At 39.5% G+C, this 18,300-nt stretch overlaps 1 protein-coding gene and 1 pseudogene across 5 annotated transcripts in view; both read left to right on the top strand.

Moving 5' to 3' along the window:
* The window catches only part of CCDC158 (coiled-coil domain containing 158), a 78,241-nt gene that overhangs the window by 30,907 nt on the left and 29,034 nt on the right, over positions 1-18,300 (top strand). For all 5 annotated transcript variants that reach the window (XM_059668045.1, XM_059668056.1, XM_059668025.1 and 2 more), the window contains 6 exons: positions 1,444-1,641; positions 2,811-3,293; positions 5,883-6,072; positions 8,346-8,498; positions 10,574-10,686; positions 13,117-13,275. In XM_059668045.1, coding sequence (XP_059524028.1) covers positions 1,444-1,641; positions 2,811-3,293; positions 5,883-6,072; positions 8,346-8,498; positions 10,574-10,686; positions 13,117-13,275 — 1,296 coding nt within the window. The remainder of the gene's footprint in view (positions 1-1,443; positions 1,642-2,810; positions 3,294-5,882; positions 6,073-8,345; positions 8,499-10,573; positions 10,687-13,116; positions 13,276-18,300) is intronic.
* Positions 9,136-9,234, top strand: LOC132224314 (U6 spliceosomal RNA; annotated as a pseudogene).

Below are 18,300 nucleotides of genomic sequence, written 5' to 3' on the forward strand. Positions count from 1 at the left end.
TTATGCTCTAGAATATGACCGACATTAATTCTGGGAAGTTTTTCACCAAAATAATTCACAAAACTAGTTTCATTTATAAAATTACAATTTTCACAAAATATTTGTGCATACATATAAAGTTACTCAAGTTTTGCATATAAAATATAATATTCTATATTTTACCTTTTTCTTCCTTTCTTAAGTAGAACTGTCATGGCTTAAATGTTAGGTGAAGCTGATCTTCAAAGAACCATAGTTTTCAACTAGATACTACATTCTGCTAAATTGAAGTAGTGTTACGTATTCATTTCAAAGCAAAATAACATTTAAAACACAAATTATGTATATAGAAAATTTGAATGGAAATTTAGGTTAAATATTTTTTAAAGAATGAAAAGGGAATTCTGATCATTGTAAATCAGCCTCTGTTAGAGGTTCTTAGGCTGAGAAATTTGGAGAAGCAAATGTTTGGTAACCCTTTGTGTGATCCACGGGACAGTGGACTATGTTTCTCTCTTACTTGCTAACCCCATTCTAGGGAGCAGTGCTCTCCGCGGGTAGCACCATTCTTCTTAGGCTGACACAGACTTGAGTATCGCCAAAGGCAGAGCTGGCAACTGTGTGCACAAAGCTCCAGACCGGGGGATAATCTTTCTCTTCTTTCCCTCCTATTGCCTGTTTCCAATCCTTTCTCTATATACACCCAGTGTTCCAAGCACATGCCCCTTTCCGGTCCCTTCTTCCTAATCTCTGCATCTCCATACTGTCCCCAAGGTCCAACTCACATGCCTTCTCGAAGCATTTTGACCTCCTTAGTGATTTCTCTCTGCTAGTCCTTAGCTGTGTCTCTAATGAAAAACCACGTCCAGTTATTTGTGTCTCTTATCTTTCTCTTTGGGTGATAAGTCCTTTAAGATCTACGAGTCTTTGTTTCTCCTTTTCAGTTGAGTTTTTGCTAACAGTAGATACTCTCTATAGAATGTATTTTTTTTAGTAACTGAAGAGGGAGGTAATTCTATTCACAGCCCAACTGCTATTCCAATCCTAGTACGGACACTAGTCTGCATTTCAGAATCAGTAACCCGAATTACTATTGTTATTCCCTCAACCTTTTGAGCATTTCTTTATTACAGGAACACACTCGATGTGAAACATAATACCTTTGTTAGAAAATTCAAAACTTAAAAACAGATAACTTTAAAAATCTACTGTGTTTTCCTTTTCATTACATATTATTTGGGGTCCAGTCCATTGAGATTTACTTGTAATGCTAAAAATTACAAGTAAGCAAAATATCAACTTATTTTTCTAGGAAATGTCCATAATCAAGATATTAAAAAGAAACCTAATTCCAAAATCAAAGTATTCCCAAATCACATAGAAACTCCAAAGATGACATATGGAACATAGCGTTTTATTTTTATTACTTGCTGCTAAGGGGGAAACACACCTCACTTCTTGTAGGCCGACCTCCATAAGCGAGAGAAGGAGCTGAGTCTGGAGAAGGAGCAGAACAAGCGCCTGTGGGACCGGGACACCGGCAACAGCATCACCATTGACCACCTGCGGCGGGAGCTGGACGACAGGAACATGGAGGTGCAGCGCCTGGAAGCCCTCCTCAAGGCCATGAAGAGCGAGTGTCAGGGCCAGATGGAACGGCAGGTCAGCAGGACGCGGGACAGCTTCTCCCAATGGTCTCTTGGGGGTGAGGGGGTGATGTATTTTATGTCTCATTGGTAAAGCTTTAACAAAAACACACAAGTATGGGCCTAAAATAGTTCTAAAGTAGAGCTGTGGCTTCTATGAACAAGCTTTAAACACCTGTGATTTCAATATTTTTGACCACTTATTAAATTTAAAATGTTAAGCTTTTTCCCATTTGTGTCCATTGTTGAGTAATGAAACTCCCACCCAGTTGCCTTTTTCACCTAGAATTTGGTACCCTAATACTGCTTATTTCAGAGAAGCATCAAACCATAGGGCGAGCTTAGGAACAGCCGAGTGGAAGGTTTCTAGGGGAAACCTTTGGTTTTGTTTTTACTTTTCTCCAAGCGGATTGAGTGCACAGGATGGTGCACTCCAGGTCAGTGCACCGGGAGGGAGATATGGTGCACTCGTTAAGAGTGTGGCCCTCAGCACTGGAAGGACATGGTTCCATTGCCACTTGCTGTCACAGAGACATAAAAAGCACCACACACACACACACACACACACACACACACACACACACACACACAGAAGAGTAACCTTCCCAAATGTGAAAGCAAACCAAAGGGACCAGCCTTGGCTTAGACCCAGGCAAAGCCACTTTCCTATTGTCTGGCTGGCCCAATCTGGGAAAGAAGAAAGATGAAAGAAGCGATTAGAATTTAGAATCTTACTCTTTTCCTAACAAGGACCAGAGAATGTGAAAATATGCTGGATAAAAGCCTTTATTCACTTTTCCCTAAGGGGTAGAATTAAAGAGCAGATTGATGGGAAATAGAAAAGGCAGTTATCTACAACCCTACCACACTTCCCCCTGTTGCCAGTGTTATCTTAATTTAAATTGGTACGGAAAACATCCTCAGAGGGAATCTTCCTAAGATCCCCACACTAGACAACCCTTTTGGAGGAACATTAATATTTAATGAAGGCCTCTCCACCTTGGTCTAATTAATACATGTCGGCCTATGTTCTATAGGAGTTCTGAGAGCAAAATGATTTGAGTTGGTCTAAGTAATTATTATCCGATGAGTGATTGCATGTGCTTAAGCTAACTTGTTATATCTTTGAGGTTACCGCTACCTATCGGCCCAAATCCATGAACTTCTTTTTTCTTTAACGATCAGATGGCAGCAATTCAAGGGAAGAATGAAAGCCTAGAAAAAGTGTCCTCCTTGACCGCTCAGCTTGAATCCACCAAAGAGATGCTCCGCAAAGTCGTAGAAGAGTTGACAGCCAAGAAAATGACCCTGGAGAGCTCCGAGAGGACCGTGTCGGACTTGACCGCTTCCCTCCAGGAAAAAGAGAGAGCCATCGAGGCCACCAACGCGGAGATCACCAAGCTGCGCTCCCGGGTCGACCTGAAGCTGCAGGAGCTGCAGCACCTGAAGAACGAAGGGGATCACCTCCGAAACGTGCAGGCCGAGTGCGACGCCCTCAGGCTCCAGATGGCCGAAAAGGACAAGGTCATCGAGATTCTGCGGCAGCAGATCGAAAACATGACGCAGCTGGTGGGCCAGCATGGGCGAACTGCCGGGGCCATGCAAGTAGAAAAAGCTCAGCTCGAGAAGGAGATTAATGATAGGAGGCTGGAACTACAGGAATTCAGGGTCTGTAGAGTCTTTTTGTGGTGTAGCTTCTGAAATATCTTTTCCCCATGAATAAGTCTGACCTAATTTACTGAAAAGGGGTTTTGTAGAGACTATGTGTAGACACTGAACTTGTTTGAAAGTATTTGTGTCTATGTGCATCTGTGTGTTTTTTGTGAGAAAGGATCCATACTTTCATTAGATTCCAAACGAGTGGACCAACAATGGTTCAGATCTACCCATACAAAAGAGAAAAAATCCAAAAATGCACAACTTCTTCATGAAGCTTTTTCTGATCTCACAGTTTAATGTTTTTTTCTCCCTCTACAGGCAGACCTAAAGGTGAACCACATCTCCCACCACTAAGTAACTGTAAAACACTGGACTGTTTACTGAATCTGTAAAACAAAACAAAACCAAAGCAACAAAAACCCAATAACCTTACTGGGTTACTTGCAGCTTAAATCAGAAATTTTATATCAAACACTTAGCTAAGTTCCTGACCTGTAGATGATGTTTAGGAAATATTAGTTCCCTTCGCCTATTCCATTCTCTGTCTAAATCTTATATCACTTTACTTGTACCCATTATAACCTGGGTCACATTCTATACTGCACTGTGTGTGTGCTTAAATAGTAGTGTCTCCTCTTGCCTATAAGACTCAGACTTCTTCAAGCAGGTACACATCTTATTCATCTTTATACACCTGCCCCATGTCTTTGTGCCTTTCACCCAGTAAATAGTTATCAAAATTTTAAATTATTGAGTGACTTTTTTAAAAATTTGATTTTCTAAGTTTTGTGTCATCTGTATCTCTGCCTTGGTAACTATTAGGAGACAAATCACATACAATTAATGCTTTTTCCTTTTAGCATTATTGAGATGTAATTGACCTGCAGTACTGTGTAAGTTTAAGGGATACAGCATAATGACTTGACTTACATTTATTGTGCAATGATTGCAACAGTGAATTTAATTAACATTTATCATCTCATAGATACCAAAAAGGAAAGAAAACAATGTTTTCCTCCTTGTGCTGAGACTTTTAGGATCCACCATCTTAGCAATTTTCAAATACACCACACAGCAGTGCTAACTGTGGTCACCATGCTGTACATTACAGCCCCAGGACTTATTTATCCTGTAACTGGAAGTTTGTACCGTTGGACCCCACCTTTGCCCAGTCCCCCCAATCACAAATCTCACATAAACTTTAGATGCCAGAGTTTCCTCATTCTAAAAATAAGGCCAACTATAGATTATTATCTATCTTATGGAGATATACAAGTTTATTGCATTAAAAAATTAGAATTTTCTTGTGTTAAGCTTTTACTTAATTATATCATAAGAACTTTTTTAAAAGGCCAAAATCACCATGAAAGAGACTTTTAAAGGCATCTTAATGGCTAACCCTTATAATGAAAACTTTAGAATAGGTTTACAGAACATATTAGAGGAAAAAAGATTATTATTCCACCTTCTTATTAAAGAAAAGAGATGAATTTCTAGCATTGTTAATAGTACAAACAAATGAAAGAATTCTATTGAGTCTTACATTTTAAAAAATAAATCAATTTAATCTTTACAAAAACCTTATGAGGCAGGCACATTATTATCCAATTTTACAGATGAGGAAACTGAGACAGGGAGACATTAGGTAACTTGCCTGTGAGCAGCACTACCTTGGGATTTGGTCCTGTGCAGTATAAGAGTGAATATCACAGGAGTCCCTCAGGATAGTATGGGTTTGGTTTCAGACTACCACAGTGAAGTATCACAATGAAGCAGGTTGTAATCTTATTGCTGGTGTATCTTGTCTTCAATTTGTAAAAAACACAAAATCTATGAAGCACAGTAAAGTAAAGTGCAATAAAATGAGGTATGCCTGATTATATTTAAGGCCAATAGGCCTTAATTTGAAGGGATAATCTGATGACCAAAAGAGTAAGTTTTAAAAAAATTAAGTATAATCACAGAAAAAAATATACCCACACGTCCATATCTATACCTATATCGATATTTGGAGAAATATACACAAACAGTAGAAAGTCTTTTGACAAAAATAATTTTATTTTAAAATGGCATTTGTTTAGAAGCATCTAGGCTGCCTCTGTGATGAGAACTTGAAACGTAATGTGAACCACATACATGATTTTAAAGTTTCTAGTAGACATGCAAAAAGAAACAGGTGAAATTAATAACATATTTTACTTAATATATCCACAATATGTTGATTTTTTTATATTGCAATCAATATAGCAAATTAAAATATTTTACATTTTTTAAAATTTAAAGCCTTTGAAATCTGGAATATTTTATACTTACAACACATCTCTAATTAGATTAGGTACATTTCAAGTACACAGTAGTCACATGTGGCTAGTGGCACAACTATATGCTGAATTGACTCTAAGGCTAAAAGAAAGGTAAAATATTGCTTTTTTCCCCCACTTACTCTGTTGATACTTTATAATAAAACACAAATTTAATATCCTGGGAAATAGTGAAAAGCCATTTATATAGATAGGGTATTAAGACAACATTTTATAACTATATATCCACATAATTTTAATTTCTTACTCTACCCATTGTATTTATCACTATATTTAGATTTTAAAAGATAAAAAAGATTCAAAGATACGAGAGCTGGAGGCCAGAGTGAGTGACCTGGAGCTGGAGAAGGTGAAGCTTGTGAATGCAGGCTCTGAGCGGCTCCGTGCAGTGAAAGACATCAAACAGGAGAGAGATCAGTTATTAAACGAGGTGAAGACTTGTAGGAATGACTTGAACAGCCTTACAGGTATGTCACTTCAGTTCAAATTCTGCTAAAAAAAAAAAAAAATAGCTCTATTGGTGAAGTCCAACGTAGATACTAGAACTATTGCAAAAGAATAGTTCCTCATCCACATGACAAATGTGGATTAATTATGGGGCCCCAGTGGAGGTATTTCATTGCCTGAAATCTGATACTTCTCCTTCAAGAGCTTTCATATCTTGCACTTATTAACTGTTTTTAGTCAGCCCTCAGAGTTCATGAAATTCTTTGCCGAGTTTCCAAGAGAAGAGTGAAGGAAATGGAAACCTTGAGTTCTTTGAGTCAAATACCTTGATTAGAGGTTTAATGATGAAGCAATATGCAACTTATGCACATTTTATGAAAGGAAAAATCCAAGGCTTTAAATTTAAAAATGAAGCGCTCCTTGTTCACAATTAGTGTGGTAGAGACATCAATTGCTTCACACACACCCCACACACAAACACATCACAGACACACCACAAACACACCACACATACACACACAGAGTCGATGGTTCCTGAGCATTTACTAAGCCAGATACTGAGAGAGGCCCTATACACACAACAGTGAGGCTCCCAGATAGTTGGTAGCCGGACTATATGGAATGGGTTTCAGTACAGTGGCTGGGGCACAGTGGGTGTGTGCTGAGTGCAGATGCAGGAGAGGGCAGAAAATCAGCCTCCTTCAGGAGGTGTCATCTGTGTAGGTTTGAAGGGGGAGAAGGAAATTGGCAGGTGAAAAAGAGGTGGACAGGCAATCCAGGCAGAGAGAACATTATGAGCAAAGCCATGAAGGCATGAAATAATATAATGTGACCTCAGAAGTATTTGTTGGAGTAAAAGCCTGAAGGAATGAGGACTAAGAAATGAGGCAGAATAGATAGGCAGAGGCAGACAATGTGGAGCCAGCAAAGGGTACTAAGCAAGAGACTGTTGTCATCAAATTTACATTTTAGAAGAAGAGTGTCAGCAGTATATACAGAAAGGCAAGACTAAAGGGACAGGGGCCAGCCAGTAAAGAGGATTTTTCGAGTTCCCAGAGTTCCTGGGAAAATATGGTGAGAACTTGACCTAAGGCAATGGTAGTAAGAATGAGAGGAGAAGGAGAAATTCAGAATATTTTGGGAGATTGAAATCAACAGTAATTAGTGATTGGAGGGGTTGTGTATGGGTTTCAGGTTTTAAGTTTGAATTATTGGGAAAACAATGATACCAACAACTGAGAGAGGGAAACAGGAAGGAAGGGCAAGTTTTGAGGGCAGGAGGGTGAGATGCAGTGAGTAGGAGACAAGGGCCAGGGCATCCACATGGAAATGTCTGGTAGACAGAGATCTGACCAAAGAGGTCTTGGTTCTGTCTGTTTCCTATATATGTAAATCTATTGATCATATATAAATATCCTATATAATAAAAGGCTAATATGCAAATAGGCCAAACAGTGGAATGACCAGTCACTATGACATGCACTGACCACCAGGAGGCAGATGTTCAACGCAGGAGCTACCCCCTGGTGATCAGTGTGCTCCCACAGGGGGAGTGCTGCTCAGCCAGAAGCCAGGCTCATGGCTGGCCAGTGCAGCAGCAGTGGCGGGATCCTCTCCCACCTCCACGGCAGCGCTAAGGATGTCTGACTGATGGCTTAGGCCCGCTCCCCATGGCGAATGGGCCTAAGCTGTCAGTTGGACATCCTCGGAGGCCTCCCAGACTGCGAGAGGGTGCAGTCCGGGTTGAGGGACACATCCCCCCCACCCCGAGTGCAAGATTTTTGTGCACTGGTCCTCTAGTATATATAAATGTATAAATATAAATAGGTAGTTGAGTGTGTGTATATTTTTGTATTTGAATGATGAATGCATGCCAGGTATTTTGATAGTTACTGGAGATAAAAAATCAGATAAGACACATGATAATTTCAGGTTACTTATTGTGTCATGGAGATCTATCTACCTATAGATGATGGTTAAATCTATTGTAGTGAGTATGATAACCCCCCAAAAAAGGTATAAGGTGAAACAGATTTGAGTCAATTACCCAGGTGGGAGATAAGCAGTGAGTAATAAGTGGGTAGAGGAGGAGGATCCACCAAAGCAGATTTTAAAAGGAGTCAGGTACCTGGAAGTGTGTGTACATACACCTAATGTCTGTAACAAATCACAATATGACTTAATGAAGTCTCTTACAGCTCTAAAATTATGTAATCATTACTTACAAATAAAATATACTTCCTAACAAGGGGATAGAAAAAAAGTAACTATTATTGACTATCATGTTCTACAGAGGACTACGAAGTCTTAAAAAGGAATTTTCGAAACAAAAGTGAAGAAATGGAAACTACTACAAATAAGCTGAAAATGCAATTAAAATCTGCACAGTCTGAACTAGAACAAACAAGAAATACATTGAAATCAATGGAAGGATCTGATGGTCATGGTATGCTTTATTAGATTTTTTTTGTTTTTAATTTCACTGATCTAGATTTATTAAAAACACAAACCTGGATACATTGCCTGCCATCTCTTCACATGCCATGTGATGTGAGAGAGATAGCAACAGGTATCACTAATGGGTGCTATAGAACAGTAGTTTTACTCGTTTTTTGTTTGTTTGTTTGTTTGTTTTTTTGGGGGGAAGAGGGGAATTTCCATGTGCTTATGTATTTGAATATTTCCCTGTAGTTATTTCAATAATTTCTAACAGACTTCCATGCTTATAAATGCCAATTAATTATTTTTAAGACTGTGTTGATATGAATACAAGTTACTGATAATTTTCATTCAACTCCTTATTTTTCATGTATTCATTATCTATAAACTATATATCTGTGGCTAATTGTCAATTCCTGGGAAGGAGCCCTGGAACTGAACTGCTAGGATAAGGGTTCCCTTCTCACCACTTCGACCTGTTCTCTTTTTACCTTGCTGCCCATATTAATTAGAGAAGTTTACTGTTTCATATTATTCATATTTTTGGTATGGCTGTATTAGCTGACTATAAAATAAATATTTATCTAAGTAAAATCTACATTCTCCATTTCTCAGTATTTTTTGATGGCAGATGATTTATATTTGTGCTTGTTTCAGCAGCACATACTGGAACGACACAGAGAAGATTAACATGGCGCCGGCACAAAGACGGCATGCACATTTTTTAATTGTTCCATACTTAGTGGTTCTCAGAGGCTCGGCTCTTTCTTTGCTGGTTCACATCAAGAAATGGTGGGGTTTGGAGAGGTCACTCAGGAGGCCCATCGGGGTCTGTCCCCTCCCCCAAGATAGAGTCCCTGCCTCGGGGCCCTCAGGCATCTCCTCAAGTTTTGATAGGAACTATATTCGTTAAGCATGCTTTTTTTTAATGAATGATACTTTTTCCTTTTTCTTTTCAACCTCTAAGCTATAACTGGACCTGACTCAAAGCAGTGGCATTTTCAAACCTCTTTCCTCAGTTGACTATAGGGAGCCTATGTTTGAATTTCTAAGCAAGGAGGAGCTTTATATACATTTTCAGTGGCCTGGCATATTCTAAGTATTCAGTGCCTATTACCTGTACAAAACATTCTCATTCTGTCACCAGGCTACTAAATTATCACATATATGCTTATGCTGCCAAGTTAACTATTGAAAGAATAATGAATTCCAAGCACATAACAATAACCATGGGAATGAAAATGAATGGTTTGTGATAGCACTGGAATGTTTTAAAGATCACTAACAGTAGATGTCTTATGTGGTATTTGAAATATGAGTTCCTAGAAAAATTATTTTAGTAAAAATATTATATATATTATTTATTATATAACTATATATTTTATGTATGTATTTCCTGTATGTGTAAGTATGAATTTGGTCAGTATTATTTACCATCATTGGAGATATGGCAAATTATAATGGTCAATGAAATTAATACCAGTAACAAGGAAATCACAAAATATTATATATTATATAATCCTATCTAATAAAAGGGCAATATGCAAATAACCATCACTATGTCACAAAGATGGCGGCACCCAGTCCTCTCAGCCCCGCCGGAGTCCCCCAGTCCTGAGGGGGTGGCTGCTGAGAGCAGGCAGTGTGAGCGTTCTGGCGGAATGCTTGCTTCATCACCGTGGCGATGAGGCAAGCATTCTACCTGGCCATGGAGGGCCTCTGGGCAGTGGGCACGGAGTGGCCGGGTTGGGGGGAAGGCTTGCATTGTCACCCTGGTGATGAGGCAAGCGTTTCACGCCCGGCCGTGGATGGGCCTCTGGACAGCGGGCGCAGAGGGCCAGACCCCGCAGAGAGCTACTGGCGCATGGATTCGTGTGCAGGGCTACTAGTATATATGTAAATATATACATATGGTTTAAAACCTTCGAGTAATTGCTGAGAATTGTTACATCTCAATGTTGTGAAACTGCCCAGGTGCCCTGGCAGATCTTACTTGTCACCTTCCCATAATGCTTAGCCTTCTCATTATAGCAGCCTCTCAGAATTTACAAACTTAAGACAGTTTTCTTTCTTTTTTCCCAGCTATGAAAGTGGCCATGGGGATGCAAAAGCAAATCACGGCTAAAAGAGGTCAGATAGATGCCCTTCAGAGCAAGATACAATTTTTGGAAGAGGCAATGACAAATGCAAATAAGGTAAGTCTCTGCCCTGGGAGTGGGGGAAGCCAACACGTCCTCTCATTCATGTACTAGAAAACAGAGTAAGACAGAGCAGAGATTAAAAAGTACAGTGGAGAAGAGGAAAGAGGTTACTTCTGACTGAGAAAATGAGGGAAAGGTTCCTGAAGGAACATTTGAGCCAGATCTCAAAGGAGATAGTTAAGTGCAGGAAATGGGCAAAGGACATTCCTGGTAGAGACAGGAATGACTATAAACAAAGCACCATTTTGTTGTAATGCGGCATGTGTTCCTAAAATTACTGTGCTATACAAACCGTGTGATAAAAACCACAGTGCTTATGGAAGCAATGGGGTGAGAAGCACCACACTGACAAATTTAATCAGTGACACACAAAAACAGGAACCTAATGAGAACAGTAGCACAGTATTACACCTATTCAATAGTAATACATAAATACTACAGCAGCCATGGCCCCTTTCCTTAAAAAATACCAGAAGTTTCCTTGTGGAAGTGTGCATTAGAGGGTAGCAGCTTGTGAGTTACTATGAAGGGGTAGAAGGTAGCTTTTCTGTAATACCAGATGTGCTTGTATGTGGCTCAAAACACAAAGTAAACTGAGGTAGCTAACAGATAGTTGTTTGAACAGTGCTGTATGCTTTTTGTATATCCCTATGCAGATTTGTTTAGCTGGGTGCAGTTTTCTGTATTGATCTAATATTTCTCATAAATGAAACTTCGCATAAGTAAATGTGAAATTTGTGCTATGCTCAAATGTTCCCTGATAATACCATACTTTGGAACAAATTTGCATTTTTTTAAAAAAAATTTAAATATATTTTATTGATTTTTTACAGAGAAGAAGGGAGAGGGATAGAGAGTTAGAAACATCGATGAGAGAGAAACATCGATAAGCTGCCTCCTGCACACTCCCTACTGGGGATGTGCCCACAACCAAGGTACCTGCCCTTGACCGGAATCAAACCCAGGACCCCTCACTCCACAGGCCAGCACTCTGTCCACTGAGCAAAACCAGTCAAGGCACAAATTTGCATTTTTAACAGAAGAGTTAGAACTGACTGTAATGGAGGTGAGAATATCAAGAGCATAAGTAGAAAATAATGAGTGCAACTCAAGTAATTGTTTCCCCCCTACCTAAAATGAGCTGTTGAAATACTTTTTCAGAATGAGGCTCGATTGATATGATTATGCGATTTTTGTCTCTCAGTTTATGTGATGTATCACATTTATTGATTTGCAGATATTGTACCAGCCTTGCATCCCCAGAATAAATCCCACTTGGTCATGGTGTATGATCATTCTAATGTAATGCTGGATCCCATTTGCTAGGATTTTGTTGAGCATTTTAGCATCTATGTTCATCAGGGATATTGGCTGTAATTCTTTCTTTGCAGTGTCTTAACTGGTTTGGTATTAGGGTGATGCTGGCTTCATAGAAAGAGCTTGGAAATGTGCCTTCCTCTTGAATTTTTTGAAATAGTCTGAGGAGGGTCGGTTTTAGTTCTTCTTTGAATGTGTGGTAGAATTCCCCTGTGAAGCCATGGGGACCAGGTCTTTTGTTTGGTGAAAGTTTTTTTTATTACTGCTTCAATTTTATCAGTAGTTATTTGCCTATTCAGGTTTTTTTTTATTCTTCCTGATTGAGTTTTGGAAGATTGTATTTTTCTAGGAATGTGTGTATTTCGTCTAGGTCAGTGGTCGGCAAACTCATTAGTCAACAGAGCCAAATATCAACAGTACGACGATTGAAATTTCTTTTGAGAGCCAAATTTTTTAAACTTAAACTATATAGGTAAGTACATTGTTATTAACTTAATTAGGGTACTCCTAAGGCTTAGGAAGAGCCACACTCAAGGGGCCAAAGAGCCGCAGTTCGCCGACCACGGGTCTAGGTTGTCCAGTTTGTTGGAGTAGAGTTAGTTGTAGTATTTTTTTTTACAATCCTTTGTATGTCTGTGGGGTCGGTTGTTACTTCACCGCTTTCATTTCTGATTGTGTTTATTTGAGTCCTCTCTCTTTGTTTCTTGGTGAGCCTGGCTAGAGGTTCATCAATCTTGTTTATCCTTTCAAAGAACCAGCTCTTGGTTTTATTGATCTTTTGGGGGTTTTTGTTGTTGGTTTTTTGGCCTCTATGATGTTTATTTCTGCTCTGATCCCTATTATTTCCTTCCTTCTGCTTACTCTGGGCTTTTCTTGTTGCTCTCTTTCTAATTCTTTAAGTTGTCAGGTAGATAATTTATTGCCATTTTTTTTTCTTATCTGTTGGGGTAGGCCCTTAGAGCTATGAACTTTCCTCTCAGGACTGTGTCCCATAGATTTTGGATTATTGTGTTTTCATTGTCAGTTGTTTCTAGTTTTATATTTTCATCACATCTCAGCATCTACATCAATATATTATTGCTGATATTTTTCTGCTCTTAATTGTAGGAAAAGCATTTTCTAAAAGAAGAAAAGAATAAATTAAGCCAGGAATTGACTACTGTTGCAACAGAGAAAAATAAGATGGCTGGAGAACTAGAAGTCCTGAGGTCTCAGGAACATCGTTTAAAAGAAAAGGTTGCAAATATGGAAGTTGCTCTTGATAAGGTAGTTATTAACTAAATACATAAAGTCATTATCGACTAAGTAGCTATTAACTAAGTAGAATTATTCTGAATGACCACTCCATGCTGATAGGAACCAAATCTGTATTCTAGCTCAATCACCTAGCAAACTGAAAGGAAAAAAAAAGAACATCCTATAGAGAAGACTCTTCTGAGGTTTAAGAATACAGTTATAGAGTGACTCAGCCTCTCCATCCAGAGACACATTTGTTGTGGGGGCAGTACATCAGCCACAAGGAACAACATTTCACAGACAAGTTAAATTGGCATTCAAGAGCAAGGCACCTGGCTTCGAATTCAGCATGGTAGGAATAGGCAGATCCTGAGCTCCCCTCCTCTCACTGACACCAAAACTACAACTGCGTATGGCACAGCTATCTCTGAGAACAACCTGAAGACTAGCAGAACAGATTTTCTACAATTAAGGATATAAAGAGAAAGCCACATTGAATTGGGGAGGAGGGGTAGAGACTAAGTCTAGTCAGGACCTGCCCTAACCCCCACTCCCCATACAGTGACTTACAAGTAGGAGGGATATTACAACTGCAGAGGTCATCCCCAAAGAGTGAGGGTGTCTGAGTAGCCTGGGAGACCTGCCCCAGAAAGAGGAGTTCCTATAACATCTGGCTTTGAAAACTGTCAGGGCTTACATCTGGGAGAGACAAGAAACCCAGGTTGTGCTCTTTCTGAGTCCCGGCACAGAGGTAACAGTTTGAAAAGCACCTAGGTCATACATGAAGGTGGTACATTGACTAATTTGAGGGTGTGTGCTGAAGGGACAGGGATCTGTTGGATCTCCTGAGTCAGAGGTACTGGCAAGTGCCATTTTCCCTCCCTTTCTTTAGCCTACCTGGTCTGACACTGGCAGGCGTCATTTCTGCCTCTCTCCATTAACCTTACTAACACTGTTCACCCCTCCCTGTCATTTCCCTGAGGACCCACCCAGGCTAGCACCCCTCCAAAGTGGGCGGCCTCAGTCAGTGTGTCTGCAACAGTATGGTTGGGTCTCGCGGCCAACCACACCAAAGGCTGCCCATACATAAGTGAGCCTGCAACAATTGTGGCCAGGTCTCAGAGCCAGTGGGCCCAGGACCAGCCTTGCCTATCAGTGTGTCCATAGAAGTTGTGGCCCAACCACAATAGGAGGCCACACTAGTCCACCCAGGGAACACCTCTGGAACAACTGGCTCTGATGACAAGGAGGATTCCACCACTGAGCCCCACTGGACACCTTTTAAATAAGGCCACTTTTTTTAAGACCATGAGGTTTAGCTGAGCCACCTAGTACATAGAAACAAACAGGCAAAATGAGGAGAAAAAAGAATATGTTCTAAAAAAAAAAAAAAAAGACCAAAACCCCAGAAAAAGATCTAAGTGAGGTATGCTGTCTACTATATAAAGAATCCAAAGTAATCATCACAAAGATGTTCATCAAACTCTGCAGACAAGTGGATAAATTCATTGAGAACTTCAACAATGATATCAAAATTATAAAAAGGACCTATTAGAACTGAAGACTATAACAAATGAAATATACACTGGAGGGAATCAGCAGCAGATAGATGATGCAGAAGAATGGAGCAGCAATCAGGAAGACAGAATAGTGGAAATGACCCTATTGGAAAATCAAAAAGAGAAAATAATTAAAAACAATGAGGATATGCTGGGGTCCCACCCCAGCAGGTCCAGGGGTCCCCAAAGGTGTGGACGGAGTCGGCGAAGAAGGAATGACATGGAGACAGCATTCAGTTGATCAGCAGCCTAGCCAGGATCTCTAGCCAAGTTCTGGTCAGGATCTCCAGTGAAGTTCTGGTCAGGATCTCCAGCGAAGTTCTGGTCAGGATCTCCAGTGAAGTTCTGGTTAGGATCTCCAGCCAGGTTCTGTGTCCATGTTCTCTTGCTAGGTTCTCCAGCCAGCTTCTGTCCAGGTTCTCCAGCCAGGTTCAGTCACCAGGTTCTAGTCAGGTTCTCTTGCCATGTTCTATCCAGGTTCTGTAGCCAGGTTCTGTCTCTAGGTTCTTCAGCCAGGTTCTCTTGCTAGGTTCTGTCTCTAGGTTCTATGGCCAGTTTCTGTCCAGGATCTTTTGCCATGTTCTCTCGCTAGGTTCTGTCTCTAGGTTCTGTCTCCAGTTTCTGTCCAGGATCTTTTGCCATGTTCTCTCCAGCAAAGTTCTTCTGTCTCTAGGTTCTGTGTAGGTTCTGTGTCTAGGTTCTGTGTCCTGTTGTCTTGTTACATCTGTATTTATACCAGTTGATTCCAATCCTATCAATCTCTATTCCAAAGATTAGGGCGTTTCTTATCTCCATTCCAGGGAGTAAAGATTATGTAGCTTAAGCATGATTGTTCGTAGTTAAAGTGATTAATTACCCGCCTGGCACTTAGTTAAGGGGTTTTATTCCCTCCCTAACTTCAGGGGGAAATCCCTACCTGGGGAAACAACCTTTCTCAGAGAGGTGACTTTGGTTAAAACACATAGTGCCAAGAAGGTGAGCAAACATATTAAGAACAGTATGCCATATATGCCAGGTCCCTTGAAACAGCAAGGATGGACCGGCTCCCGGCAAGGATAGCATAAGGAGCCTTTGGGACAACATCAAGCATACTAACATTCAAATCATGGGGGTCTGAGAAGAAGAAGAAGAAAAACCTATTTAAAGAAATGACTGAAAATGTCCCTAATCTGGTGAAGAAAATGGACATCCAAATCCAAGAAGCACAGATAGTTCCAAAGAAGATTAACTCAAAGAGACCCATAGCAAGACACATTATAATTAAATTGTTAAAAGTTAAAGATAGCCCTAACTGGTTTGGCTCAGTGGATAGAGCATCAGCCTGCAGACCGAAAGGTCCCAGGTTCGATTCCAGTGAAGGGCATGGGCCTTGGTTGTGGGCACATCCCCAGTAGGGGCTTTGCAGGAAATAGCTGATCAATGTTTCTCTCTCATCGATGTTTCTCTCTGTCCCTCTCCCTTCCTCTCTGATAAAACCAATAAAATATATTTAAAAAAAAAAGTTAAAGAATCTTAAAAGCAGCAAGAGAGAAAAACAACTAGTTACATACAAGGGAATATTCATAAGACTGTTAGCTGACTTTTCAACAGAAATGTTGCAGGCCAGAAGGGAGTGGCACAATATAGTCAACATGATGAAAGGAGAAAACTTAACAGCCAGGAACACTCTACCCAGTAAGGTTATCATTCAGAATTGAAGGAGAGATCAAGATTAAAAGCTTTTGTACAGCAAAAGAAACCATCAATAAAATGAAAAAGGAACCATCCAATGGCAGAAGATATTTGCCAATGATACATAAGGTAAGGGGTTAATTTCCAACATATTTATAAAGAACCTACACAGCTCAACACCAGGAAGACAATACAATTTAAAAAGGAGCCAAGGACCTGAATAGACACTTCTCCAAAGAGGACATACTGACAGCCAGTAGACATATGAAAACATGCTTAACATCACTGATCATCAGAGAGGCAAATTAAAACAACGCAGAATGGCTGTCATTAGTAAATCAACAAACAACAAGTGCTGGCAAGGACGTGGAGAGAAAAGAAATTTAGTGCACTGCTGGTGGGAATGCAGACTGGTTCAACCACTGTGGAAAATTCCTCAAAAAATGAAAAATTGAACTACCTTTTGATCCAGTGACCCTACTTTGGAGAATATATCCTAAGAAACGCAAAACACTAATTCAAAATATATATGCAACTCTATAGTCACTGCAACATTACTTACAATAGCCAAGGTATGGAAGCAACCTAGGTGTTCATCAATGGATAAAGAAGTGGATACATTACTCAGCCATGAAAAATAATGAAATTTTGCCATTTGTGACAGCACGGATAGATCTAGTGGGTATTATGCTAAGTGAAATATGCCAGAGAAAGACAAATACTGTGTCATTTCACTTTTGTGTGGAATAAAAAAACTAAACCAATGAACAAACAAAATAAACAGACTCATAAATACAGAAAAACTGATAGTTGCTCGAGTTTTGGGTGGTGGGGGTATGGGCAAAAATCTGAAGGGGATTAAGAGGTACAAACTATAGTTTTAACATAAATAAGTCACAGGAATGGAAATTACAGCATAGGGAATACAGTCAATAATATTACAATAACTTTGTACAGTGACAGATGATAGTGGACTTTTTGTGGTGATCACTTGGTAAGGTGTATACATGTAAAATCTCACTATGTTGTACACCTGAAACTAATATAATATTGTATGTCAACTATACTTTAATTAAAAAGAGCTTTACATTCCAGGAAAAAAGAATACAGTTATAATGTGTACTTTTTACAAAATTATCTTTTTCTAGGCTAGCACAATCACAGAAGTAAGGTATAAGATGTAAGATACTCCTAGTGTCCTTAGTGAACTGAATAAATAAAATGTCTCCAATCTAACCACCAAAGAATGACTTGAACACTAGGTAGAAAACAGTCTGTTAATATAATGTCAATAATATGAGAAAGTAATGCTAATATCTGGCACTTTGTGGGTTCCAAATGATGGAAGTAGAAAACTCAACTTAAAGGAAAAGGATCTATGACACTATTAATAATTTTCCTGTCATTTGAGAATACTGGAAGGCTAAAAATTTACCCAAACTAGTCCTTGATTCTTAATAAATCAGTGCCTTTATGGTTAGATAAAATGATATGTGATCTTTTCATCTATGCCAACTTTGATCTTAAAAACATGATTTATTGCCGAAACCAGTTTGGCTCAGTGGATAGAGCGGACTGAAAGGTCCCAGGTTCGATTCCGGTCAAGGGCATGTACCTGGGTTGCGGGCACATCCCCAGTAGGAGATGTGCAGGAGGTGGCTGATTGATGTTTCTAACTCTCTATCTTTCTCCCTTCCTCTCTGTAAAAATCAATAAAATATATTTAAAACAAACACACACAAAAAAACATGATCTATTGATTCAATGAATTTCAGTTGTGGTTATTTTATGTGAATTTTTTTCACATTGCTAAAGTCATTTTCTC

Source organism: Myotis daubentonii, chromosome 1 (assembly GCF_963259705.1).
Source record: "Myotis daubentonii chromosome 1, mMyoDau2.1, whole genome shotgun sequence".
Taxonomy (NCBI): domain Eukaryota; kingdom Metazoa; phylum Chordata; class Mammalia; order Chiroptera; family Vespertilionidae; genus Myotis; species Myotis daubentonii.